The sequence below is a fragment of the Hylobates moloch genome, unplaced genomic scaffold (assembly GCF_009828535.3).
Source record: "Hylobates moloch isolate HMO894 unplaced genomic scaffold, HMol_V3 SCAFFOLD_1, whole genome shotgun sequence".
NCBI classification, from domain to species: domain Eukaryota; kingdom Metazoa; phylum Chordata; class Mammalia; order Primates; family Hylobatidae; genus Hylobates; species Hylobates moloch.
Window position 1 is genome coordinate 66,073,919 of NW_026652276.1, and position 27,730 is coordinate 66,101,648.

At 34.5% G+C, this 27,730-nt stretch overlaps 1 protein-coding gene across 4 annotated transcripts in view; it reads right to left on the reverse strand.

Annotated features, from left to right (window-relative positions):
* Positions 1-891: 891 nt before the first annotated feature.
* Positions 892-27,730, reverse strand: part of MTX2 (metaxin 2) — a 71,503-nt gene continuing 44,664 nt past the window's right edge. For all 4 annotated transcript variants that reach the window (XM_032755307.2, XM_058440892.1, XM_032755309.2 and 1 more), the window contains 7 exons: positions 15,279-15,351; positions 11,853-11,929; positions 10,349-10,441; positions 9,816-9,854; positions 9,303-9,428; positions 8,149-8,225; positions 892-1,336 (listed from right to left, as the gene is read on the reverse strand). In XM_032755307.2, the coding sequence (XP_032611198.1) occupies positions 1,165-1,336; positions 8,149-8,225; positions 9,303-9,428; positions 9,816-9,854; positions 10,349-10,441; positions 11,853-11,929; positions 15,279-15,351 (657 nt within the window). In that variant the 3' untranslated portion in view covers positions 892-1,164. The remainder of the gene's footprint in view (positions 1,337-8,148; positions 8,226-9,302; positions 9,429-9,815; positions 9,855-10,348; positions 10,442-11,852; positions 11,930-15,278; positions 15,352-27,730) is intronic.

A 27,730-nucleotide genomic window follows, 5' to 3' on the forward strand; every position in this document is an offset into this window, starting at 1 on the left:
AGATTTTTCCCCATAGATGGTCATGCCACCAGTGCCATTATGGCATGAAGTCAGCACCCTGGCATATAAACCCTGGAATAATTCTGTGAAAGCAAGAACTCTTAAACCAAACACTTTCTCTCCAGTGCTCAGGACACAAAATTTTCTGCTGTCTTTGGAACTTTGCCTGCAAACAGCCCAAAGGAGACGCAGAGCTCCTACTTGACAGCTATGTGGGAGAACATGGAGCTGACGATGGCTGATGGCAGGCGCCTCCAGATGGTAGCAGTGTCTGCAAAGCCATACTATTTTTATAAGGATTAAATGAGTTAAAATTCCCTGGTACATAAAAAGAAAATGTAAAAGTACTATTATTCTAGACATTTTTAAGAAATCATTTTTTACATCTGTCTCTTTAGAGCATCCCTGGTTTTATACGATATAAACGATGAGAAAATTTGGAAAGGACACAACATATAATCCTTAGGATTTACATAAAAATTCCTGTTAATACTTTTGTGAAAACTATCTTCCCTTCCCCACAAAGGAATAAAAGAGCATTATTAAAATGTTCTTGTCTCAAAAAAATAAGGTTCCTCAACCTTTTCCTTTATCAAATGTAAATCATAGCTGCTCTGATGAAATGTTTTTTAATTAAGTCTCTATATAAAGAATGTTCTTAAATGTCAAATCTGCACCAAGATTTAATTACCTTAAAACCATCCATATTTTCTAAGTGCACACTTGTTAAGAACCTTTATTCCCATTATCTGCTTCACCATGTATCTAGCAAGGGAATCTTGGGAGTATGTAACACAAATTACTTGCCTTAGAAAAGACACTGTTTATTCCACGTGTAAAATTCAGTGAATGACTTTCAGAAAAATCAAAAGAAAGTAAATGTAACATCCATACAGTTGTTTAAGCTTTATTTTTAAATGCATGCACGTTTCTAGGAAACAAAAATTTCAAGATACAGAATATAACATATCAGATGAAATAATTCAGAATTATTTTAATGTATACACAAATAACAATATAAAGCACATATATAAGATACATTATATAATTTGTTTTGAGGTTTCAAAAAGCAGTAATTTGGTTTTAAACTGACATCAATATCTAATATAACATTCAAGTAAAACATATTTCAAAAGTTAAGACTTCTGAGACTAACACATAACTCTACGACAGCCTGCCTTTACCACGATCTTCAAAATAGTGCTGTTCAATTCTCCTACAGAAAGCAAGGAGGTTGCTATAGTTTTTCACCTTCTCAGAAAGTTCATCATTTGTCAATTGTGTGGTAAGAATGGTGTACAGATGGCCAAATACCAGTGCATCAAGTTCAGTAGGCCTAAAAGTAGAAATGAGAATGTGAGTAAGTAGCATTTAACTTTTACAATAGAAAACACAGTTGGCCCTCTTCACCCATTGGTCCCATACTCGCAGGTTCAACCAACCTCAGATCCAAAATATTTTAAAAGATTAGAAATAACAATATAGGCCAAGCATGGTGGCTCATGCCTGTAATCCCAGCACTTTGGGAGGCTGAGGTAGGCGGACTGTTTGAACTCAGGAATTCACAACCAGCCTGAACAATGTGGCAAAACCTCATCTCTACAAAAAACACAAAAATTAGCCAGGCATCGTGGTGTTTGGCTATAGTTCTAGCTACTCGGGAGGCTGAGGTGGTAGGATGGCTTAAGCCCAGGAGGCGGAGGTTGCAGTGAGCTGAGATCACACTACTGCATATCATTTAGATTGTGTGTATTGGGTACCTTAAGTAATCTAGAGATGATTTAAAATATACGGATGTACACAGATTACATGCAAACACTGCACCATTTTTTCTTTCTTTCTCAATACATTAAATTTACGTAAGCAATTATGCCATTTTATATGAGACTTGAACTCTGCAGATTTTAGTAATCTATGGGGGTCCTGGAACAAATGTCCTGTGGATACTTGAAAGACCCCCGTGGATATGTTTTTTAAAATCATTTTATTCATCAATTTAAAAGAAAAAGCCACATAAGAAACAAATCCTACCACAACTTGATATAACTTTACTTGGAGTTTCTGCTATATGAAAAAAAAATATGATTTGCTAGTTGTGTGACTTGCTTTCTTTAGTAACAACATTTAAATGTGTTAAAATAATACAGATCATATTCATTTAATTCATTACTTTTGTCACTAAATACAGCAGATCTCCAATGTGCCAGAAACCATACCAAATGCTAGATATAAAAACAAGAAAAATACTCTAAGACATGTACATGAAACATAAATTATAAAGTTGTTTGACTAAATATAATTTATTAAGTATTTTAATAGATGCATAAACAAAATGCTGTCAAAGCACAAAGGATTTCGCTTTGTGTATCAAAAAAATGATACCCAATCACAAATCAACAACAAGACGCAACTTTAATTTTAGCAAATTTAAAGTAACTTAGATTTCTGAAGGAGACAAAATCATAAGGATGGCTTCAACATAAAAATTTCTAGGGTTTTTTTTTCTTTAATTATATATTACTAACAACAAAATGAAATCTACCCCACTACTAATGATCTATAAATGGGGCATCACCAATTTACATTATATTAAAATAATTACTAATGCAATATTACTAAAACAAGAAAATGTTTTAGTACTCAGAGCTAATTATTACTCTGAGTCCCACAGTGATAAAGTTTTTGAGAAAATATATGCTAGCCTACATAAACGTGAAAATATGTTGCAGTAATCTGGTTTGGCAGAATAAATTTGGGTGTTGGTAAAAATCTAAATTTGAACTCCAATACTATCACTTACTAGCTATGTGGCCTTGAACTCTATTGATAAGTAATCTCCTAGAGATGCACGGCTTTAAATACCATCTTGATGCCACTGACTCCTAAATATTTATCTCTGGTCCTAATGTCTCCCCTGAGCTCTGGATTCATACATTCAAATGCCTACATAATGTCTCCACTTCAATGTGGAGTATCTGTGGAGCAGGATGTGGAGCATCTTGACTAAGATGTGTGGGATATTTTATTTTCTCAATAGCAGTAATTTACAGTATCCCAAACCTGCTTGTCCTCCAAACTTCCCAAAATAAAAGGCACTACTATCCAACCAGCTGTTCAGGCCAAAAATCTAGGGGCTACTCTTGAGTCCTTTCCTTCACCCTCCTATATCCATTAGCAAGTCTGGTGAGACATTACCTCCAAAATATGCCCTGAATGCCACCACTTACTTATTCTTCATTATGATCTCACAGAGTAACCTACCATCATCTGTCACCTAGACCACTGAATAGCCTCCTAAAGTGTCTTACTGCTTCTACTCATTCTCCATACCATAGTCAGAATGACTAATGTCAGTAGATTATACCAACTCCAAGCACAAAATATTCGAATGGATTTCTGTTCTACTTACACTAAAATGCCAAACTCCTTACACTAAGCACACAGAGCCTTGATAATCTGGCCTCTGCCTACCTCTTTAGCCTCATATCCTACCATTCATAGCACACAACCCAAACTGGTCTTGTTTCTTGCATTTGAACGTAACAAACTCAAGCCAATTAGGGAGCCTTGACTACAACTATTCCTGCTGCCTAAAATACTCTTCCTCTGACTTCACACTGGCTCCTTATTTTTTAGAATAAGGTTTAAATGGTACATCTTAAAGTCTCCTCAGGCCACCCAAACTAAAGTGGACATGTAGTCACTCCTTATCATGTGGTCCTTTTTTAATTCTACATTTGATAATTAATACCATATAATCTTTTTTTTTTTTTTTGCTTATTGTGCATCTCCTCTACCAGAAAGTCCTATAGAGAAAGGACCTCACCTACTCGTTTCCTGCTGTATCCCCAATACCTAGAACAATTCCTTGCACAAAGCAGGTTCTCAATAAATTTGTGTTGAATGAACCAATAAAAAGGTGACACACTTCTCATACCATATTATAACTGTGTTCACTTAACTGTTTCCCTCACTACACTCCAAGCTCTTTAAAGGCGATGCTGCATATATCTTTATATTCCCAGTTCTTAGCACAGTATCTAAGGAACTGAAATAGCACTTGATGAATAAATACATGAATTAAAAAAGAAAGCATCCTAAGATGTGTGGAATATTTAATTTTCTCAATAGCAGTAACTTACATTCTTTGAAAGCCTTCCACTCTTTTGACATTCATGAAGTGTTAATCAAAGTCAAATGTGCAATCTATGGCCATGTTTAAATGGGTAGCCAACAGTATAGTTTTTTAAAAACAAAATCTCAAGGGTCCTTAGACTCAACAGCACCATAATCTTACCATCACAGGAATGAATCAATAATGAATAGATCCCTGCAAAAAACCAAGGATGTAGAGTGGATAAATGTGGATCTGAGCTGAGGCACTTGGTGAGAATAATACAAACACCAACTCTTCCACATCCCTAAACATATTTCTTAAGAGGTACATCTTATCTTACCAATTTGGAACTTATTTTCCTAATCCTTGTTTAGTGCCAGCTTGTACTAGAGCCTAAAAAAGGTGCATATATTCCCTGATGCAACTTCCAGTAGTATAGATGGGCACCCTTTATCAATAAATGAAGGCTCTGAAAGAGTTCAACTATCAATGTATGCTCAAATGAGAGTGCTCCAGGAGTACCCCTGAAGTGGTTTGCTGCAAATATATATCCACATAACTCCAGAGGTATTGAATTATATATGGGCATGAGCATATAAAAACTCATCTGATTTTACATAAAGACAGCAACTTTGTAGCAAGTTACTTTAGAACATCAACAGAAGTAGAACTCAGCAGATTAAACCAAAGCACATACAGTTGTGTGTTGCTTAACAGGAATACATTCTGAGAAATGCACTGTTTGGCAATTTTCTCGCTGTGTGTACATCACAGAGTCTACTCACACAAACCTAGATGGTGCTATACACCTAGAGTATATGGTGCTATACACCTAGAGTATATGGTACACCCTATTGCTCCCAGGCTACAAACCTGTACAGCACATTGCCATACTGAATACTGTAGGCAACTGTAACACAGTGATAATGTATATTTATGGTACACAAATACTTGTATATTTAAACATATCTAAACATAAAAAAGGTACAGTAAAAATATATTACAATCTTAAGGGACCATCATCATATATTTGGTCCATCACAGACTGAAAGGTTGCCATACAGGGCATGACTGCATATATCCACACACGCTTAACCTTTAAAGCATATTTTTTGTAATTTTTCCAAATTTGAGCAACTCCTTATACTGACTCTGACATATATAAATTACTGATTCCAACAAGTCTTTCTTTTTAAAAAGTACAAATAATATTTTAGTTGATAGGTGACAGTTATGTATGCCTTTGTTAAACTGTATGCCTTTGTTAAAATTCACAGTACTACACACATAAAAGTGCTAATTTTACTAAATGTAAATTACACATCAATAAACCTGACTTAACAAAAAGACAAGCAACAAATATATTTTATCCAGTATTTCTACTGAACTGTTTAATTAAGTCAAGATCTTCATATACCTCCAATTTTAATTATCTTGCTATATCATGTGAAGAGAAAACATAACTTTCCACCCTTCTGCTTACCAAATAGTTTGTGATTATAATTCAAATATAAATAGCAATTCCCCTCCTATGAGCTCTAAGATGTTTCATATATTATTGCATTTATCTTTATAGACTTTTTATTAGAAAAATATTCCAGGGTGACAAATATATTTTTAAAGTCCTAAGAAATTTGATGCCTTCTTATATTATTATTCTTTGCACATTCCTGTTGGTTATCTACTATTTTTTCATTTGAATATCAAAATAAAAACAGTAAAATCCAACATTTTCCTAACATTTTCCATTTAAGATTTTTCTGGCACTCATCTTTTTTGCTTTGCTTATTCATTATTTCACATTTATTTTTCTCTGATACCTTCATAGTTATCATCTAGTTTCAAAAGCATTAATTTTGTCTGGGTGTTTCCTAATTATTCTTTCCCATTATTTTTTCATCTCTTTATAGTACTAGAAATAATCTACATTATCTTTTCTTTACATCCCAATCACTTATCTTTAGGGCTGTCACTCAAATTTTCTAAATCAAGCCCCTTGCTTCTTGGCCTCTTTTCCCAATTATTATTCTTTCTGTGAGATCTCCCTTAACTACCCTTTTCCTTTTCTCTCATCAAGTAAAGGTATTTGGTTTCTTTCATGAGTCTTCCCAACATCCCCAGTAGTTAAGCTACAAGGAAAGTTAATTCTAATTTTAGGGGATTAATTCTAATTGTAGGGGGTTAATTCTAATTTTAGGACTGGTGTATAGATAGAGAAATTGGAGTAACTTAGAGATATGTCAGAGCCAAGAATAGAATTCAGACCCTCTGACTTGCAGTATAATACTATGTATCCTGACTTAGGCCACAGCTCTATTCAACATAGTATCTCACAAAGTAATGACTCCTGCTACAGATAAAGGAATGAGAAAAATGTTGGCACAAGAAAGTGAAATACCAGTTACTTTTTTCTAAATGTACTTTATTTGCATTTTTAATATTAATTAAATGATCGAATAAAATTAAAAATTAAATCTCTTCTATCTTATTTTTAGGGAAAATGTTTATCTGTCTAAGTATCATGCAAAGGAAAATTATGTCAAAACTCTACATCATAATATCAATTAAATAGTTCCTCAAAAGCAAGGCTTTGGTGTTTGAACGTTCTAAGTTAGAAGTTTTCATCACAAGTTTAAATGTAATTGTGCCCTTATGAAGAAAAACGATATCTTGGTATTTCCACTGAGTCACATACCAAACTCTGGTTACTAACACAATGACAATGAGTTTAACTGAGAAGAAAACTAAGTTAGATCTATTCTCCTGGGCTCCTCTAAAGACAGTGTGCATAACAAAACTAAAATAGAATAACGCATTTCAATAAAACACACCCCTTCTGAGCTTTTCAATTCCTAAGAATTCCTCTGTTAGAAAGAAAAGAAATCACGTAATACTGACATTTGGATACATTTCTCTTATGTTAGGGACTGAAAAATAGAATCTGCATAGCAAACATCACTAGAAATAGGAACAGAGTTATAGAAGCTTTACCTACCAGAATTTCATGGTTTGAATTCTGAAGACTTTTCTGCTTCAAAGATCAACAGACCCCAGATTTTATTTTAATATCAATTATATATAGTATATATTACTTGTGTTATAGATTAATATAACTTAAATATTTCCAAACTATCATCATAGTCATTTTTACTACAAATATTATCTTTACCCAAATATGTTTGATATGGTTATAGAAGAGGAATGCTTATGATGATATAACAAATAATAGCAAATAAAGCCTTTTAGAAATTATTAATCTAAAAATCAAATAATTTTCATTAAAATGCCAAGAAAAGGTTAGACTTTCTAGGGAAAGTTTTGAGATTAAAATGCTTTAAGCCCATCTTACACTGGATCACAGGACAGCTGATTCTGATATATTAAAATTATAATTGTTTAACAAAGGAAAATTCATTCTTTGCCTTCATTAGATTCTTTTCAAAATTGCAAAAGTAAATCTGTCAATGAAACATTACTCAACTTACATATATACACATATATTTAACCTATATCCTTTATACTAACTTCTGTGTTTTACAAATATTTTCATTAACATTTAAAAGATAAGTTCATAATAGTGCTTGTCCATCAAACAATATTTTTTAGTATTTAGTTTTATTGACTCTTCTAGTCCTCCAGGTATCATTCTATATAGAAAACTATAGTTACATTAATAGTAACTTACTTTTCTACATGTTTAATAGTACTTTACAAGTTTAGAATTTTGTTAAGATTTTGTAGTTCCATATATAGCACCTTGAACTACCTCATTAAAACCTTATCATATAATGATTGATTTACATGACTGCCTTTAAGAGAAATTCTTAATGATAAGGACCATGTTTTAGAAATCTTAGTCTCCTAGAGCCTAGCACTGTGCCTGAGAGTAAAGAAGTGCCACAAAAATATTTGAGTACAAAAATTCTAAAAATAGCTAAATCTTTTCTTGAAAAAGCAATTCTTTTATGAACAAAAGAAATTTGCAACCTAACAGTACAGAAAATTAACTTTAAAAAAGTAAAATGTCTTACTGCTTATTGAAGAAATATGGTTGTGTTCCCAGTCTTTGAGAGAGAGCTTGACAGCACTGGTCTACATCCTCTAAGACCTAATACAGGCAATGAACCCCAAGGAAAAGTATTTCAATTAGCAAAACAATAAAAAGTATCTAAAACATAACTTGTATCACAGTTTATAACAAAAATATAAATTTAGGTTAACCTTTTATAATGTATTTTAATAAGACTATAGACCACATATATACATAATACTTTGTATATAAGAAATAGGAAGAAATTCTCAGTGAATGTCCTTCAAAATACAAGTACATTTAAGTTACTTATAAGAATTTTGTCAAGAACAAAAGTGTCTTCCTGAATCCATATATTCAAATAGCTTTGCATATACCGAAAAATCTGCTTAATAAAGGTAACACCATTGACCCACCATGAGTAAAAGCATTTGAGTGGTTTTCCCACTAGTGGAGATGGATTTTTATTTATTCTATCCCTATTCATTTACTGAAACCCCCTTGTGGCCAATGGCAGACATCAGTGAGATGGCTGGCTAGTATTAAGGGTAACCTTGGAAAAGAAGGGCATTAATTAACTTAATGATGCTTGTGGACAAGATAAGTATTTTTAAGTTTTGCTACTTTAGTAGCAAAAACATAGATAGATAGATAGATAGATAGATAGATAGATAGATAGATAGATAGATAGATAGAGATAGAGATCTATTAAGTACTGTATTTAACAGAGCTTTTTTTTTTAAGCCCTGATGCTGCAGATCTATATTTAGTTACATAAAAGGTGCCCACAATGTATTGTTCAATTAAAAAAAAAAAACCCTCAGGTTATACAGTAGCAGGCATAATGATCCCATTTGAGAAAATGTTACTAAGAAACATCTAGAAGAAGGCTCTCCAAATAGTTAAGGGTGGTAATTTCTAGGTGATGAGATTTCAGGCAAGTTTTATTGCTTTTTTACACATATCTGCATTGTATTGTTTGCTTTACATCAAGCATGTATGATTTTTTAGCAATAAAATTACTTCATGTTACTGAAAATAACAGCGAATGGTTTTCTTGCCAATCATATATTTTTTTAAAGGAATATCAATATAAAGAATGATTCTTTTAATGCATAAAAGTTGAGGGTTTTGTCAACTTCAACCTGAACTGACCTGGTCCAGAGTCTTCTTTCCCCATCCAATAGCTTTCATCTTACGTTTGACTTCCCACTGTTTCTGATAGGCCAAAATATGATTCAGAGGCCAAGGGTAAGGAGATCCATACCTAGCATGAGTGATCTAAAGCAAAAAGATTTTGTAAAAAAGGTGACCCTTCCTAAAAACAATGCCTGTTTTTACAAATAGAATTCTAAAATAAATATATTTTCAGATAACATAAATAGAGCAATCTGAAAAAAATACACAGCTTGCAATCTAAAAAATTAAAATTTTAAGCCATTCCCTTTAAAAATATATAAACTTTTATGTACTTTGCAACCCGTTATATCAAACAATGACACACAGCTTCCCTAAAATGTATGTGCAAGCAAAATTAAAGTAAGTGAAAAACTATATCACTAATGGTATAAACCACAATGTTTCATTTATGAGCAGGGACTTGCGATTCTGAGCAAAAGTGTTTTCTCATTAAATTTTAATTAAGATAAATGTTACAGAACCACTCACCTCCCCTACTGTAGCTTCATCACACCACTGAAGATACAGCTAGGAACAAAAGAACAGACACTAAACTTTAGAATACCAAAGAGGAAAAGGATAAAGAAAGTTATTTTTTGCCAAGGCAATTTTTTATAAGCTAATTTCATAAGTCACACATGTAGGGGTTTTGTTTTCCTTAGCAGCTATCCACAATTATTAAATGTAATGATGGTATGTTATAAAAATATTTTTTATTCACACAATACATGTCTAAATACCATTAAAGTGTTTTACAGATATTATTTAAGTAAATTTCAAAAGGCCAAAGTAAAATAATGAGTAGGCAAGAATCACTCCTTTTTATAAACAGAAAAACTAGAACTGAAAATGTCAGGTAACTTGTTCAAAGGTAATAATCAAATAATTTAGGTAGCCATCTCAACTCTAGAATTACTTGACTATTTTCCCATTTCTCAATAACTTTAACCCATAAGAAAGATTATATTTTACGAGAATGAGAGAAAAAGCTTATTTTCAAGCCATATCATCTAGTATTTTACCTCTGCAGTCAACAGCATATTGTTGACTAATTCCATGTAAGCTTTCATTTCTGCTTTTTGGACTTCATCCAGCCCATCACTAAGAGAATGGCCCTACAGGGAATTTAAAAAAATTTAAAGAGCATCATATTAAATATACGAAAACTTTCAGTTATCTTACTAACAAATAATATAACATGCAACTATACAATGAATTAAACTTCCAAAATGCCCCCTAAAAATTATTTTATATAAAAGCATAAATAATACTCTGCTATCACTATGAAATATTAGTATGTACTTATTTGTCATTATACAAATGTATCTTTCGATAGAGAAAATTGCACTATCAACTAGTTCGCAAAAGAAGAAAACAGAATGGTCAGCAAACCTTGTTTAAGAGATTAACCTTATTAGAAATAAAGGAAATGCCAAAAGACTGACATGTGCTGTTTATAAAGTGGTCAAAGATGAAAAAAATACTGTTAGTAAAGATATGGAGGAAAAAACCCACTTATTTTAAAATTCTAATACACTGTAGTAACTAGGAGATACATAAAATGATATAATCTTTAGTTCAATCTGGCAATCTATTACAAGATTTAAAAAGTAAATAACCTATGACATCCTAATACCACTCTTAGGAATTTATCCTAAGGTACCAATACCAACCTTAGGAATTTATACAAAGCTGTACATACAAGAAAATTTAACTTAGTACTCTATAAAAACAAAAAATTGGCCATGAGCTAAATGCCCATCAATAAACTTGAGTAAATAAAATTCTAATTTATCCAATACAGGGGGAGGGTGTTGAAGAAAAAAAAAAAAAAAAAATATATATATATATATATATATATATATATATATATATCTCTAGTACAGCAGAACACTATACAACAATGTGAAAGGATGATATATATCTACAGCTATTAATATGGAAGAATTTCCAAACATATTTATGATTTTAAAAGGTATGTTGTAAAATAGTACATACTAGCATGATCTAGGTTTTTCTGTATATGCAAAAAGAAAAGTCTGGAATGATTTTCCAGAAACACCAATGGGAGTTGTTCCTTAATAACTATTAAAATCTAAACTGAATAAATGAAATGCAGAATCATTCAAATGGATAAATACATTCAACTTCAAACAAATCCTGTATCTCCCTTTTCAAAGGTCAGCCAGACACTTCAAAACCTAATAGTTTTTCATTTATGACCACAGTTCTAGTAAGCATAAGTTAGAAAATTATCTACCATTTTGTAAAGATCAAACCATCTCTTTTGACTAGATATTAAAATTACATACCTTTAATAAATTTGACATTAATAAAGAAAAAAAGCTACCTCTTTTGCCATTATATCATGAAGAAATACTAACTTACACTTCAGAAGTATTTTCTAGTAGTTTGCATTGGCATTTTATAAAACTAGGTTGAAATCAATGTAAATGTTAAGACACATTAAAGAATGATGAATGACTTAGTAACTGTGATCAAATACATTTAATATCTTTTTATTACCTTGGCTTTAACAAATTGGACTATTGGACCAAGTTCTGATACTACTTGATTTCCCACATGAATAAAAGGTACTTTACCTGTTGAGAGAAAAAAAAGTATTTATAAAAATACTTCCAGTATGTTAAAGTTTGTGATAATTAAAAAAAATTAACACAAAACTCAGGTATTTATAAATAGGGATTTCATAAAACTGTAACTTTTGAAAATTTTTGTCAGATGTGTATATTAAATTCTGTAAGTTTTTAAACTGATTACTAACCAACTTTAGAAAAAAAGAACAGGTAAATTCATTTCTAGAGTTCTCACTTAGATATAATAACACATCACATAACATTCTCTTTTCAGAGCCAACACAAACATATCACCACATAGCAGCAAACACTAATTATCCAAATTACATGAACCAAGCCAGGACATAGGTACATGACCACTGATATATTTCAAAGAAATTTAAGCTTTCTTTTCAGAGTACAGTGAATCAATCTATATTGTAAACTACATTAAAAAAAAAACTTTTTACATCTTTTAAGTCTTTGATACCCGTTGAGATCAACATTTTAAGCAAGTAATTTATCAATAAATCTCTTTGACTCAAAATACCAAGAATTAAAAGAATTAACAATCTTTGAAGGCATGCTAGTTGGTAAGTTGTAATACAGAGTATGTTCCCAACATGTGGGAAAAAATAATAGTATGTTTATAAAAACTAGCTTCTATAGATAAATGTCACATTAAAAAAGAAATATTTCACTTTAACAAATACTAATACTTGATGGAATTATTAGAGATGAGGGAACAAAATAATCTCCAAATAGCAAGAAGGGTCTACTCCAAATGCTAAAGAACGAAACTTGCTGTCAGACCTAGTTCAAATAGAGTTCACACTAACAGCAGGCTTCTTCCTGTTCCTTTTCAATAGATTCACTCCTCTCTGGCTCAGTCAGCCTGGGGGTAATGGATGAAGTACAGAGGCCTAACAAAAGCTTCAACTGCATCCATAGGACAACATGCATTACAAAGAGAAGGCAGGCCTTTTGGAACAAAACAACTCAATAGATGTATTGAGAAGATACTTCCCTGTTGCCAATTCTGCATTCCTTCCTTCTACTGCTTTATAAATCTTGCAAAAAAAAAAAAAATTTATCTGGTTAAGCATTAGGCCATATTGTTTCCTTAACTCGGGATAAAATCTTTGTAACTATTATACTACCAGAATTATTACAGGTCCCCTGAGATCAAATGATCTGAGAATGAAAACTATTTAGTACCTAGACTAAAGAGTATTTGGGGGTATAATATTTTTAGAGCAAAGCATATTCCTTGTTTTTAATGACTAGTTTCAGGTTCTTGGAAAAAAGGGTTTGTATTTTATTTCTTTTCTTAAAAATACACTGAGCATTGTCAATTCTGAAACAAAAAGAAGTGTGGACAGTCAACTGAGTATTCATCTTATATATCTCTAAATATAAAGAGATATATAAAAACAAAGGCAACAAATTAGAAGTGAATAATGTTTTCTGTCACTAGCCTGCTTAATGAAAATGGAGCCAGTGTTATATCATTATTATTGCAGGTATCAGGCAAAAACACAGTAAGACAGTTATTTTCTGGTGCCAATCAAAGGTCATATAAGAAAACTGAGGGCTTTGTTTACCGTCTTAGACAGAATAATCAGTTTAAAAATTTTTATTCTAAAGAAAGCAAGAATATGTTGCCAAACAAGTAGGCAGATTCAAAGAATGCAAGAAATAGGACCTTGGATGTCATCTAATCCGACTACCTTATATTACAGATGAAGTCACTGAGGCTCAAAGAAGTGAAATTTCTCAAGGAAATAGTTAATATGTGACAAAGTCACAGAAGATTAGTTAAAGATTTCCTAACTCTTTAGGAAATAAGAGTTTAAGTCAACTGGCCTTCTGACTATTCCATGCTCTCTGCTTTAAAAATCTACCGCAAGATCAAAGAAGCAAATACAATAAAAAACATTTCCCTGTCACCTCAAATCATTAAATGAAAGAGAATACCAATCTGAGATATTATAAAATTTAAATATCTTAGTAGAAAGTGCCATTTTCATCTACCTACAGGAGACTCCTATGAAAGAATGTATATTTTTGTATGTCTCTAGAATATTTGTTTGTTTTCGCAGTCTAATAAAAAGAAAATAGGTATCTACCTACATGACACTAAGTATAGTAATTTTAGGAAACAGGTGGATAAACTATATTGATTTCTCACTTGCCAAAGATCTGAACTTTTGTATTAGATTACTAACCTTTTTACATAAATATACAAACTCTTTTTGTATGACTACATACAGGAAAAGGATGGACAGAACACAATATAACTTATTTCACCAGAATTCTGTAGTTCCTAAAATCTATGTATAAAACGAACACAAAAATGAGTCAATGAATGCCCTCCAAGAATCTAAAATATGCTTACATTTACAAGCCTAGAAAGTATTTTATGGACATGTTTTCTAAATGTATTTTCATAAACCTCTAAAACCAAGTATTTATATAAAAGAATATACAGTATGTACAGAAGGGGTGTCTTCATACCTTTTAACAATTTCTACCACCCTTAAAAACTTAAGGTGGAAAAAAAAAAGTTTAACACAAGTCACTCCTAAATTATCATATCAAAATGAAAAATGTCTCCCTAAAAAGCAATGTTACACACTTATACCAATCAGTTATACTTAATAATTTATTCAAAAAGGAGTAATTCTACTTATTATTGCTCCAACAAAACCATAATTACAATAATCATCCATGGTAATTATATATAACTTTATTTATCAGCTTTGTAGCACATTTTTATATTAAAAATTCTTTGATTTATTTAAGACAGTAATTTAATCTACTAACATAAAGATAATACTGATTTTAAAAAATAGGAAGGCTAAAGCATCTCAAAACCTGTTAAAATTAAGCATTAGAAAAAATAATTAGAAATCAAAAACATTCAGTGATGACTTCAAGATCTAATGACAAATTAATTTTTCTACAATCTCTCTTCTTCCACCTGTATTATGGGAGAATATAACTTAGAAAGACGTGTTGAATAATAAATGGATTCATTATTACTAAAATTTGTTTTCTCAACAGGAAAGTCTTATGTACATTAAGACTAGGGAAATCTGAGATCATGTATTTCCTTAACATTTACTATTTAAAACAATTCCCTTACTATTAAAACCATTTCCACACAACAGTAACCATCTCTGATCACGTTGAAATGAATAGATATGCCAACCCCAAGATTGTCAAATTTGCAATTGTTACTTTCTAAAACCATGGATTCTTCAAAGGGTAAACAAAAAAATCAGGCATTTTAACATGTAGATACAAACCGGACTATCACTATAATTTTATCACTCCATAATATTAACAGAGAAGAAAAAAAACACACACTTACCAGATGGAGACATATATTCTGCATTTGCCCTACAAACTACTTTGATAGGCAAGTTACACATTTGCAAAAAGGCCTGTAAATCAAGATACATACAATAAGCCCAGTAAAAGCATATACATATTTGAACAGAAATTTGTATGCATTTCTTTTCTAAACTGAATAGTTTCATACTACAAAACTCTAATAGAAAACAATGAACCAATTTAAAGTGAAGGATTTGTTTTCCAAACAAAAATAAAATGTCATTTAACTACTTAAAAATCAGTATGATTTAGACATCAGTAAATACATGAAACTTAAAGTATGTATGTATACCTAAGGAATAAAATGTAAATTATCCACATTTATGTTACTATATTAGTCTATGTAAACCAGCAACACTATATATATTGCTTTAATTTTCTTAAGTAGATGACTAAAGTCCAAATTTTATAAGCTATTAATTGCTTCATTCCATTACTTTCTATAGGATCATCATCTTCCCATTTTAGAGGAAAACTCAAAATACTATCTCTGCTACCTCAAAGTTCTCTCCAGTAATACTCTATATTCCAACATGTAGCTTCTGTGCTCACTAGTTCACTTTTTAAAGACTTAAACTGTTTATCTTTGTTCATAGTTACAAAAATGTTATAAGCAATTTAAATGTCTAATAATAAGGGTATGGGGTAAATCATTATAGTAAATCCAAACTATGGCATGCTATACACAATCAATTTTAAAACTCTTGCTTTAGAAAAAAATTTTACATCAAGAAAAAATGTACACATTATAATATTACGTGAAAAAATGCAAAACTCTATTACTAGATCACACTAATTCATTTTTAAATGTTTTTAAGACACCAGTGAACTCTGCCAAACCCACTGTTTTTTACAATACTCAAAGTCCACTCCCCTTGTTCTCTCTTCTATGACTTCTTGGCTTCTTTTTCTCTACTCACAAAATTTACTATGTTATTTCTGTAAAATCATTGTTATACAACTGGGAGGTCATAAGTTACAATGGTTCTAATTACCACATACAAATTGGAAGACAAACCTTTTATCTATTTTGAAATTGTAAGTACTATAAATAGCTGTCAAAAGTAAGATAAGATAAATTAATAAATTAACAAGGATATTATTTATCATTTTACTCAACAGAGATTTCTCATAGGTTTATTATAATTCCTTCCTCAACTCTACATTAGAAATAAGTGTTAAGACTCTTAAGTGTTAAGGGTACAAAACAGTGATTAATATCTTGTACAAAGAACTCCATTTACCCAAAAGTATGTCAATTCTCTTGTTTTCTCAAAACTCCAGTCCTTTAGAGATGCCTGCCTCCAAAAATAAATCCCACATGAGTCTGATTCCTCCACTAATTGCATCCTCTGATTCTTACATTGCTCTGTAACTTATGTATGCATGTCTGATCTCCCCAAGTAAATGGAATCTCTTAGAAAACCAAGGGGGAGATTTTTAATTTTTTTTTTGCAATTCTGTTCTCCTCCCCCCAGTCTCCCTCATTTTCCCACAATTAACCTTTCACAGTGCACTACTTATAATAAGCAATATGTTTACTGATTGAGCCATTCAAAGCTCCCAAGAGCTTATCATGGCAGAGGCTGTTATCCCTGCCACATATGTTCTCCCTTTTCCCTGCAGTGGTAGAAACTGTATCTGCACACAAGACTGCCTAAAATAAAAACTTATTTTCCGGGTTCCCTTACAACTAGGTATGGCCAACTGGACTAAAAGTTCTGGACAACTGCTGGGAAGTTTCTTTAAAAGGAGAAAGTATCTCCTCTTTTTCCTCCCTGTTGACTAGAATGTAAAAAGAATGGCTATAGCTATAGCAGCCTAACAGAACCATGAAGTAGCAGCTGAGCATTAGAAATGGTAGAGCAACGAGAGTAAAGGGGCCTAGGTTCTTGATAATCATGCAGTCACCAAACCTGGATTACCCATCTTTGTACGAGAAGTGAACTATCTTTTTAAGCTATCACTATATTGGGTTTCTGTCACTCACTGCCAAATCTAATCCTAATTAATTCACCTACAGTTATGATTTCTAAGTTTAAACACCATCCTGCCCCACCAGAAGTTGATTCTTCTGTGTCTATTTAAGTGGAAACTAACGGTCCTCTAAAATCTATAATCAGTGATTCCATTTCATAGCAATAGTGAGCTTCCTGACTGACCCACAAAGATAGGGTAGGGTGGTGATTCTCAAACTTCAGCATGCATCAAAATCATGTCAAAGCATGGCTTGCAAGGAAAGAAGTAGAGAAAATGAATATAAACAGTTCTTTCAAAAAGCCTGGATCAGAAAAAAAGGAAGAAGGGAGGAGAAGGGTTGCCTCCCTTCTATTACATATGAAGAAGAGTGGAGCTTATTAAAACACAAAGAGAAAAAAAATAATGGGGATAGCCTGAAATTACATAAAACAAGTGAAATAACTGATATACAAGATCCATGTGGCCAGGAGCAGTGGCTCACACCTGTAATCTCAGCACTTTTGGGGAGGCCAAGGCAAAAGGATCACTTGAGACCAGGAGTTCAAGACCAGCTTAGAAAACATAGGCAGAACCCATTCCTACAAAAAAAGTTAAAAAAATCAGCTAGGCATGGTAGTGCACACCTTTAGTCTCAGCTACTCAAGAGGCTGAGGTGGGAGGATTGCTTGAACCTGGGAGGTAAAGGCGGCAATAAGCCATGATCACACCACTGCACTCCAGCCTGGGCAATACAACGAGGACCTGTCTCAAAAAAAAAAAAAAAAAAAAAAAAAAGAATAGGTAAAAAGGGAGGAAATAAGACCTTAGCTGGAGAGATCTGTCTTTGTCAGAACAGGACACTTTTTCCACTGTAAGGCAAGAGGTGGTGGGGAATCAGTGATGATGACTGCAAGTTGATAAGAAAGAACAAGAACGTGAGTGCTCATATTTTATGAAATGAAAGGAGAAATCATTTGCTGAGAATGAGAAACTAAGAAGGGATTGAGGCCTTCAGTAGAACAAAAAGAGTTTGAAATAACTGTTTAATACATCTTCTCAAAGGCCTGAATAATATTCAACTGTTAATAATAATACCGTATAAAATAGTAAATATAGTATATTTTGTTAAACTACATGCGTAGTGGTAACTATGCTAATTAATATTCCAAAATGCTGTATTTCACTTAAAATAAAAGCAGAATTGTAATGTTCTGCAATCAAACCTATGCTTCTTTTTTTTTGAGACAGAATTTCACTCTGTTGCCCAGGCTGGAGTGCAGTGGTGCAATCTCAGCTCAATGCAACCTTCAACTCCCAAAACCCATGCTTCTGGGTCCCATGTTTTTTATTTTTTATAAAAACTGACAATTTTACCAATTAAATGACACTCAACTGACTACAGACCTCAATTGATAGCATAATTCTACTTAGCCAATTAATCTGTAGTTCACAAAAAAGTTTGATGTCACAAAGCATTTTCATCCAAACTTTAAAAATGCAAAAACAGGCCAGTCTCAGTGCTTCCAGAGGCCGAGGAGGGAGGATTGCTTGAGGCCAAGAGTTCAAGACCAGCCTGGGAAACATAGTGAGAGTTTCTCTCTACAAACATTTTTAAAAATTAGCAGCACAGGCCGGGCGCGGTGGCTCATGCCTATAATCCCAGCACTTTGGAAGGCCAAGGCAGGTGGATCACGAGGTCAGGAGTTTGAGACCAGCCTGGCCAACATGGTGAAACCCTGACTCTACTAACAATACAAAAATTAGCCGGGCGTGGTGGCGCGTGCCTGTAGTCCCAGCCACTCAGAAGGCTGAGGCAGGAGAATCACTTGAACCCGGGAGGCAAAGGCTGAAGTGAGCTGAGGTCGCACCACCGCACTCCAGCCTGGCTGACAGGGCAAGACTCCATCTCAAAAAAACAAAAAACAAACAAACAAAAAAAATTAGCAGCACGTGGTGGCAGGCACCTATAGTCCCAGCTACTCGGTGAAGCTATGGTAGGAGGATAGCTTGAGCCCAATAATTAAAGGTGAGCTATGGTCATGCAAAAAAAGAAAGCAAAGCCAAAACATTACCATGACAATTTGCAATAATATAAACACTCTAAAACAATAGCAAGGTTTGACTCAAACAGTATTTCCCCTTTCTCTTGAAAGATGGAAGAAAACACTGGAGAGGCTCACTTTCACCTTCCGCTTTGACTTTCAGTATCTTATCAGCACACAAAAATACTCCAAATAACTGGCGTGGCACACTCATCTACAACATATTTTCTTTTCAATTCGGAAATAGCAATCTGCATATTTTTATTCTTATGGAAGTCAAAGAAAAATGTATTTCAAATTATAATAATGAATAATGAACTTGGAACAACTCAGCTAACTCTTATTCCTCGGTTGAATACTTTATTCCAAACTAATTTAAATGAATAACAACATAAAATAATTTGAATAAAACACTTAGCACATCCTATCAGAATAACGTTTTATAACTATGCTGTCCAATATGGTAGCCACTAGTCACATGTGGCTCCTTAATTAATGTTTGAATAAAATTTTAAATTCCATTCCCTAGTCACACTAGCCACATTTCAAGTGCTCAACAGGCACATGTGGCTAGTGGCTACTGTATTTATTGAACAGCACAGATTCAGAACACTTCCATCATCACAGTATGATGTGATGATGTCTACTGGATGTCTATCAGATAGCATGGATATATAACAACAGTAATCAGTACATAAAGGAGACCTTAGCAAGAGAGGCTGACATCATCTGAAAGTGATTATACCAAACATTATTTTTAAAGACCTGCATAATAGCACGGTGTCCAAAAACCCTGCAAGTGATACAATCAACTTTTGATGATGGTGACACATTAAATACCGTATTTCCAATTTCTGAGAGAATATAAAGATTACTCATTTACTGAGCAACTCCAATTGCTAAAATGAGGAGGCAAATGCATTCTTATATGAAAACTAAGAACTAAAGAATGAATTAAAACTGCATCCATTCTTTATATATAAATTTAGTGAGTACCTGGTAGGAAATTTTTTAAATGCACACATATGTATTGTACACATAACATAATTGCCTGTACCTGATTTCTAAGACCCTGAAATTTAATCAGCTTGATGTAGTTTCAACATATTGAATACATTAATTGAATTCATAACATCAAAAACATTCACTTGAAGGGGTAGGGTGTCAGGGGTAGGGTTTTTTACTTTAAAAAAAAATTCAAAGAAAAAAAAACTATTACCAGATCATCAATAACTGGTTAAACATGAAGGACTAAATTTACACATTTATCTCCGCAACCTTTAAAAAAAAATCTATTAAAATAACAGTGAAGAAATAGAAAAGGTATACACCCAGAAAAACATAAAGAATAGCAGAGGAGACAAAAGCAGACCAGAGATGTCAACTCATTTTTCTAAGATGGAAAACAGACTTAGCATGGCAGAGGGCAGAGGAAGCTGAAACCTAAGAATTTGCACAGTAGAAAATCAATACATTTGCATCACAGAAACTAAGAAGATTCCAAAATTGGAAGGCAGAGGTGAGATATATAGGACAGCAAATAAAGGACTGGATGAAAGTCTACATAAGCATTAGATAACTAGCCCTCCCCCAGTCTAGCAGGAGACAAAGCTATATTCTTTGGAGAAACTGAACTAGAGGGACCCAAACAGCAGAGGGCACTGGGTGAGGTGCCACTCTGAAAGAGGCAAAGTTAAGGGTAAGTATACATACTGATCGAGATTCACACAGGATCTCTCTCCCTCTAAGCTCCCAAACATAGAATATCACTCCAGGATATCTCTCTGGAGAAAAAAAATCTACATATTGATGGTTTTATTGGGGGTGGGGTGGGCTAGGAATAGTGACTAACAAAAACGACCTCTCAATATGTAATCAATCTACAATGACATCCACATGTCAAAAAGTCCCTCATCTCTTTAGCCTCACTCTTAACTATAAATTGTTAGCAGAGATCAATAGACACTTGGAGGAAAGCCTCAAACAAAACACAGAGCCAAAACAAACCACAGAAAAAGGAACTGGCAAACAAAACTGCAGAGAGCAAGACAACTTCACAGAAAAATTACAATGGTGAATATTTACTGAGCACTTACTATACGCCAAGTACTTGCACAAGAACTTTACCCTATAAGGTATGTACAAGTATCACTATCTTAAGATGAGAAAAAAGAACAGAGATCAGGGTGTAGAGAGAGGGAGGGAGAGAAAAAGAAAGGAGGGAAAAAAGGAAGGAAAGAAGTTATGTGCCTGGTACGTAACAGGCAGATGATGATTACCAGATGAATAAATAAATGAACATATGGAAATGTAAACAATAACGTCTAGTTTTAGTCATGTGAATTTTTGAAAACAAAGCAACAGAAACTTCTGAAAAATAAAAGTTGTTTTTTTTTTTTTTTTTAAAGACACTTAGTCAAAATCCAAAACACAATTTATAGTCAACCACTGGTTGTAATATACAATCAATGTGACCTTTTGAGGGCACTTTGGTAAGGTCTACCAAAATTCTATACGTACGTATCCTTTGAACTAGAAATGTTATTGCTATAAATACATAATATGAACATATATATATAAAATTATACAAGATATGTGTAAGGATATTCACACTTAAGCCCTATTTATAACAGCAAAATAATCAATAGTTTGATACCTATCAATAAAAGACTGGTTAAAACAAATTGTGATGCCCATCAACGGAATATTTATAGCCTTCAAAAAAGAATAAGGTTAGCTGGGCAAGGTGGCTCACACCAGTAATTCCAGCACTTTGGGAGGCCGAAGTAGGTGGATTGCTTGAGCCCAGGAGTTCAAGACCAGCCTGGGCAACATGGCAAAATCCCGTCTCAACTAAAAATACAAAAAAATGGACAAGCATGATGGTGTGTGCCTGTAGTCCCAGCTACTTGGGAGGCTGAGGTGGGAGAATCACCTAAGCCCAGCAGGTTGAGGCTGTAGTAAGCCGTGATCACACCACTGCACTCTAGCCTGGCTGATGGGCATAAGACCCTGTCAAAACAAAAACCAACCAAACAAACAAATAAATAAATAAATAAATAAATAAAAAGTAAGGTTGCTCCTCAACTGGATTTCTTACACTAAATTCCAAAAAACATTTCTCCTCTGGAATCTCTAATAAGGGCTACTGAATTACATAAGATGAAATACGCCAAATGCAAAATTGCTTTTCGTGAGGCTGTTTCTTCTAATGACCTAGAGCAAAACATTAAAACATAGTTCAAAAAGGCCTACAAAGGCTATTTGGTCCACTATGAAACTTCCTGGTGAGCTAACTTGCCAGAAAGACATAACTGTGAGTACCTACAAAAATAAATTCAACATGTATATACTGAGCACCCGCTATGTATCAAGGACTGTCCTAGCTACTGGGACAAGCAGGCAACATAAAGTCTAAGTCCTTATGGAGTTTACATCACAATGGAGACAGATAACAAGCAAATAAACCAGAAAATATGCATGGTAATTCCTGTTACTTAGAAATACAAGGCAGTGTAAAGGTATGGCTATTAAATATAGGGTAGTCAGATAAGACCTCACTAATAAGGTAATATTTGACCATAAACCTAAGAAAGTTAGGGAGCAAGCCATGCAGATATCTAAGGGGAGAACAGTCCAAGTTTAAACGCCTGAAGCAGGCTTGTGCTTCAACTATGTTTCAGCAACAGTTAACAAGACCAGTATGACTATGTGGGAGTGAGGAAGTGAGTACTAAGAGATGGGATCAGAGAGGCAACCAAAAATATCATGTAGGATCTTACAGGTAATTGTGAGGTCTTTGGCTTCTACTGAATGAGACAAGAAATCATTAGAAGGTGTTGAGCTGGGGATTGCTGTAATCTGACCGAACACTTCAAAGGACACAAACAAGTACACAGAAATTAGACTGTTGAGAGCAGAACCACTGAAGCAGGAGAACTAATTAGGAGGCTTTTGTAATGATCCAGGCAAGATATGATGGTGGCCTGGACCAGGGTGGGAGTGATGAAAGTGATTCGTCAGATTCTAGCTATATTTTTAAGGGAGGGTCAAGAAGTTTTGCTGATAACTCGATGTGGATATAGGAAAAAGAATTCCAAAAATGACTAAAAGTTTCTGGCATAAACAACTAGAAAGATGGAACTGGTATTTACCAAGCTAGGAAAAACTGTGGGGTGAGCAGGTTTTGGTGGAAGGAAGGGGACCTACATGTCTTTAGATTGTTGTCTCTAATTATCACTTTTTGGATAGACTTCTGATGAGAAATGAATAGCAGACAACTCTACTCTTTTTTCAAAGGCCTAGAATTGCTAAGAGTACAGCCACGTGCTTTGAAAACCAGATAAGCAGGTTCTATTAAAAATTTGAGAAGCCCAATCCTCAAGGCCACCCAACCTTTTATGCACACAACTGACAGAAGTGCCTACAAATGTACATCATACTATCTGTTAGCACTTCCCGCAGGTATGATATTTATCAAGGTGTTAAGAAATGAGAAGAACAGATGTCAGGCAGAATAAAAATATAATCAAGAACCATCTTCATCTTTGGTCTTTTCTGCTTCCTGCATCTATAGACTACCAAGTTTAAAAACTGAAAAGTCAATTTAACATCTGGGTTAAATGAGAAGATTTAAGAAGTTAAGAAGCTGTCCCATAAGAGCAGTATAATCTTCTGAAAATTTACTGAGAAGTTACACATGAGGGAACCACTGTTAGCTTGAATCCTTTAAAATCTCAGCAATTATGGCCCAATCTTCAGGACGTCAAAAGTAAGCATGCAGGTCTTATAATTAAGAAAAGCAAGTAAACAGAATAACATTAATGTGCAAATCAACAAAACAAAACATCTTAAATATTATACATATCTAATTTCAAGTCTTCAATCCCAAATATACTAATAATACTCCAGAAAGAAATGTTGGAGGAAATCATTGAAACTAAATGTAAAGCCAAAAAGTAACCCAATTATTTTACAGAAAAAAGTAAATATATTGGGTTTTCTTTGTTTGTTTGTTTGTTTTTGTTTTTTTTTTTGGAGACAGAGTCTTGCTCTGTCACCCAGGCTGGAGTGCAGCAGTGCAATCTCGGCTCACCATAATCTCTGCCTCCCAGGCTCAAGCAATTCTCATGCCTCAGCCTCCCAAGTAGGTGGGACTACAAGCACGTACCACTACACCCAGCTAATTTTTTTATTTTTAGTAGAGACGGGGTTTTGCCATGTTGGCCAGGCTGGTCGCAAACTCCTGGCCTCAAGTGATCTGCCCGTCTTGGCATTCCAAAGTGCTGGGATTAGAGACCTGAGCCACCAACGCACCCAGCCCTAAATATGATGGTTTCTGACAGGAGTAAGGGAACAGACTCTACAACACTTTAAAATATCAAATATCCTTTGTTTTAACTGCATTAAGTTTAAAAAAAAAAAAAAAAAAGCAATACATAGTTCAGAAAATGGTAAAAAGGGCTCAACATGGTTGAATGGAAATAGTCAGCCTTGGTGGCTACTGTGCACAAGAATGATGCTAACTCACTGAGATTGCTGTCCTTACCATCCTTTATTCTTACTTTCTGTTGCTGAGTCATAAACTCTACCACTCATGACTGGGCAACCACCAGCACATTTTATTGATTAAGTACCCTAGCAGAACCTAATGGATCCTAACAGAGTACAGATTTTGAAAGCAAGTTACCTAAGTGAAAAAAAGATTAGAGTGAACATACATTTAAAAGAAGGAAATCCTCTGCATCAGTCTTAAGCATCAGTATAGAACAATAAGGCCAGGAGTGGTGGCCCATGCCTCTAATCCCAGCACCTTGGGAGGTCAAGGCGGGTGAATTATTTGAGGTCAGGAGTTCAAGACCAGCTGGCCAAAATGGTGAAACCCCGTCTCTACTAAAAATACAAAAATTAGCTAGGTGGTGGTGCTGCCCACCTGTAATCTCAGTTACTTGGGAGGCTGAGGTGGGAGAATCACTTGAGCCTGGGAGATGGAGGTTGCAGTGAGCCAAGATCGCACCACTGCACTCCAGTCTGGGTGACAGAGTGAGATCCTATCTCCAAAAAAAAAAAGAAAGAAAAAAAAAAAGAATCAGTATAGAACAATATGAAGTTAATGAGCAGAAGATCAGAGAGAGCTCTCTGGGTAGAATCCTGGGAACTGTGTTAGCTTGAAAAAGTACCTTTATCTCAGAAGCTTTCTCATTTCTAAATTAGACAATCAGGCAGATTAACTGAAGTTCTGTACTAAACACTTTATACACTATCTGACACAGAGTAATTCAAAAAATATAAGGTATTATTATTAATAGTAGTAACGACATTCATAATAATAAATACTCATTTGTTCATCTGCAAAGGAAGAAAGACCACTTAACCTTGGTGACTTCAAAAGAAAGCTGGGTTCATTTATTTGATTACCTTTTAATGTCTCCTTATGAGAAAAATTAAAATAATTATTATATACTATAATTTAATTGTATTTACTCCTATAAAATCAAAATACCAAGATTGTGTACTGAGATAAAAATTTCTAGAAAGATGTCAAAAAGAATAAAGGAAAATAACCAAAAGTACTTTTCTTTCTTTCTTTTTTTTTTTTTTTTTTTGAGATGGCATTTCACTGTTGTTGCCCAGGCTGGAGTGCAATGGTACGATCTCGGCTCACTGCAACCTCTGCCTCCCAAATTCAAGCAATTCTCTCACCTCAGCCTCATGAGTAGCTGGGATTACGGGCACAAGCCACTATCCCTGGCTAATTTTTTATATTTAGTAGACATGGGGTTTCACCATGTTGGACAGGCTGGTCTCAAACTCCTGACCTCAGGTGATCCACCCGCCTCAGCCTTCCAAAGTGCTGGGATTACAGGCATGAGTCACCACGCCCGGCCCAACAGCACTTTTCAAAAGAATAGTGAATATATGCTTTATGTTTTCAATATATATAATTATATAATATAATCTTTTCTAACAAAGTAAAAACAAGATATCTAAATATTGATATAGATGTTTGTGAATAAGTTTTAGAGTCATACACACTGATAAAACTGATAAATGAACTGACAAAAGGACTCCGTCCCCCAAGAATATATGGTCCATTAGTATATACAGACAATGTCTATCTTGTTTACTGCTTTAGTCCTTGGCATACAGTAAAGTCTCAGTAAACATTTGCTTAATGAACAAGCCATAGGTATTCCTAAAAATAAATGCAAACATTCCTAAGTTCACAGAAAGCTAGCAAACTACAGCAAAAATTAGCATTTTATAATTTTATGGGTTCAGAGCTCACTGCTTTAAAAAGTTAGATGTAACTCTTGTTAAGTTCAGAGATATTTTAAAAAATCAATAATTACAACTATCAATAAGTTGATACTGCTTTAGAAAACAGTAACAGGAATTCAACTTAAAAACTATTAATAATGATCTGGCCCACAACCACAAGAGGGCCAAACAGGAATGGCTCCAGTCTGCAGCTCTCAGCATGATCGACGCAGAAGACGGGTGATTTCTGCATTTCCAACTGAGGTACCTGGTTCATCTCACTGGGACTGGATGGACAGTGGGTGCAGCCCACGGAGGGCTAGGAAAAGCAGGGTGGGGCACTGCCTCACCCAGGAAGCGCAAGGAGTCAGGGGATATCCCTTTCCTAGCCAAAGGAAGCCGTGACAGACTGCCTGGAAAAACAGGACACTCCCACCCAAATACTGTGCTCTTCCCACGGTCTTAGCAACCGGCAGACAAGGTGATTCTCTCCCGTGCCTGGCTCAGTGGCTCCCACGCCCACAGAGCCTTGCTCACTGCCAGCACAGCAGTCTGAGATCGATCTGTGAGACAGCCCCATGGCTGGGGGCGGGGCGTCCTCCATTGCTGAGGCTTGAGTAGGTAAACAAAGCCACCTGGAAGCTCAAACTGGGCAGAGCCCACCGCAGATCAACAAGGCCTACTGCCTCTATGCTCCACCTCTGTGGGCAGGGCATAGCTGAACAAAAGACAGCAGACAACTTCTGCAGACTTCAACGTCCCTGTCTGACAGCTCTGAAGAGAACAGTGGTTCTCCCAGCACAACGTTTGAGCTCTGAGAACAGACAGACTGCCTCTTCAAGTAGGTCCCTGACCCCCGTGTAGCCTAACTCGGAGACATCTCCCATTAAGGGCCAAAAGATACCTCATATAGTTCGGTGACCCTCTGGGAAGAAGCTTCCAGAGGAAGGATCAGGCAGCAATATTTGCTGTTCTGCAGCCTCCGCTGGTGATACCCAGGCAAACAGAGTCTGGAGTGGACCTCCAGCAAACTCCAACAGACCTGCAGCTGAGGGACCTGACTGTTAGAAGGAAAACTAACAAACAGAAAGGAATAGCATCAACATCAACAAAATGTCATCTACACCAAAGCCCCATCTGTAGGTCACCAACATCAAAGACCAAAGGT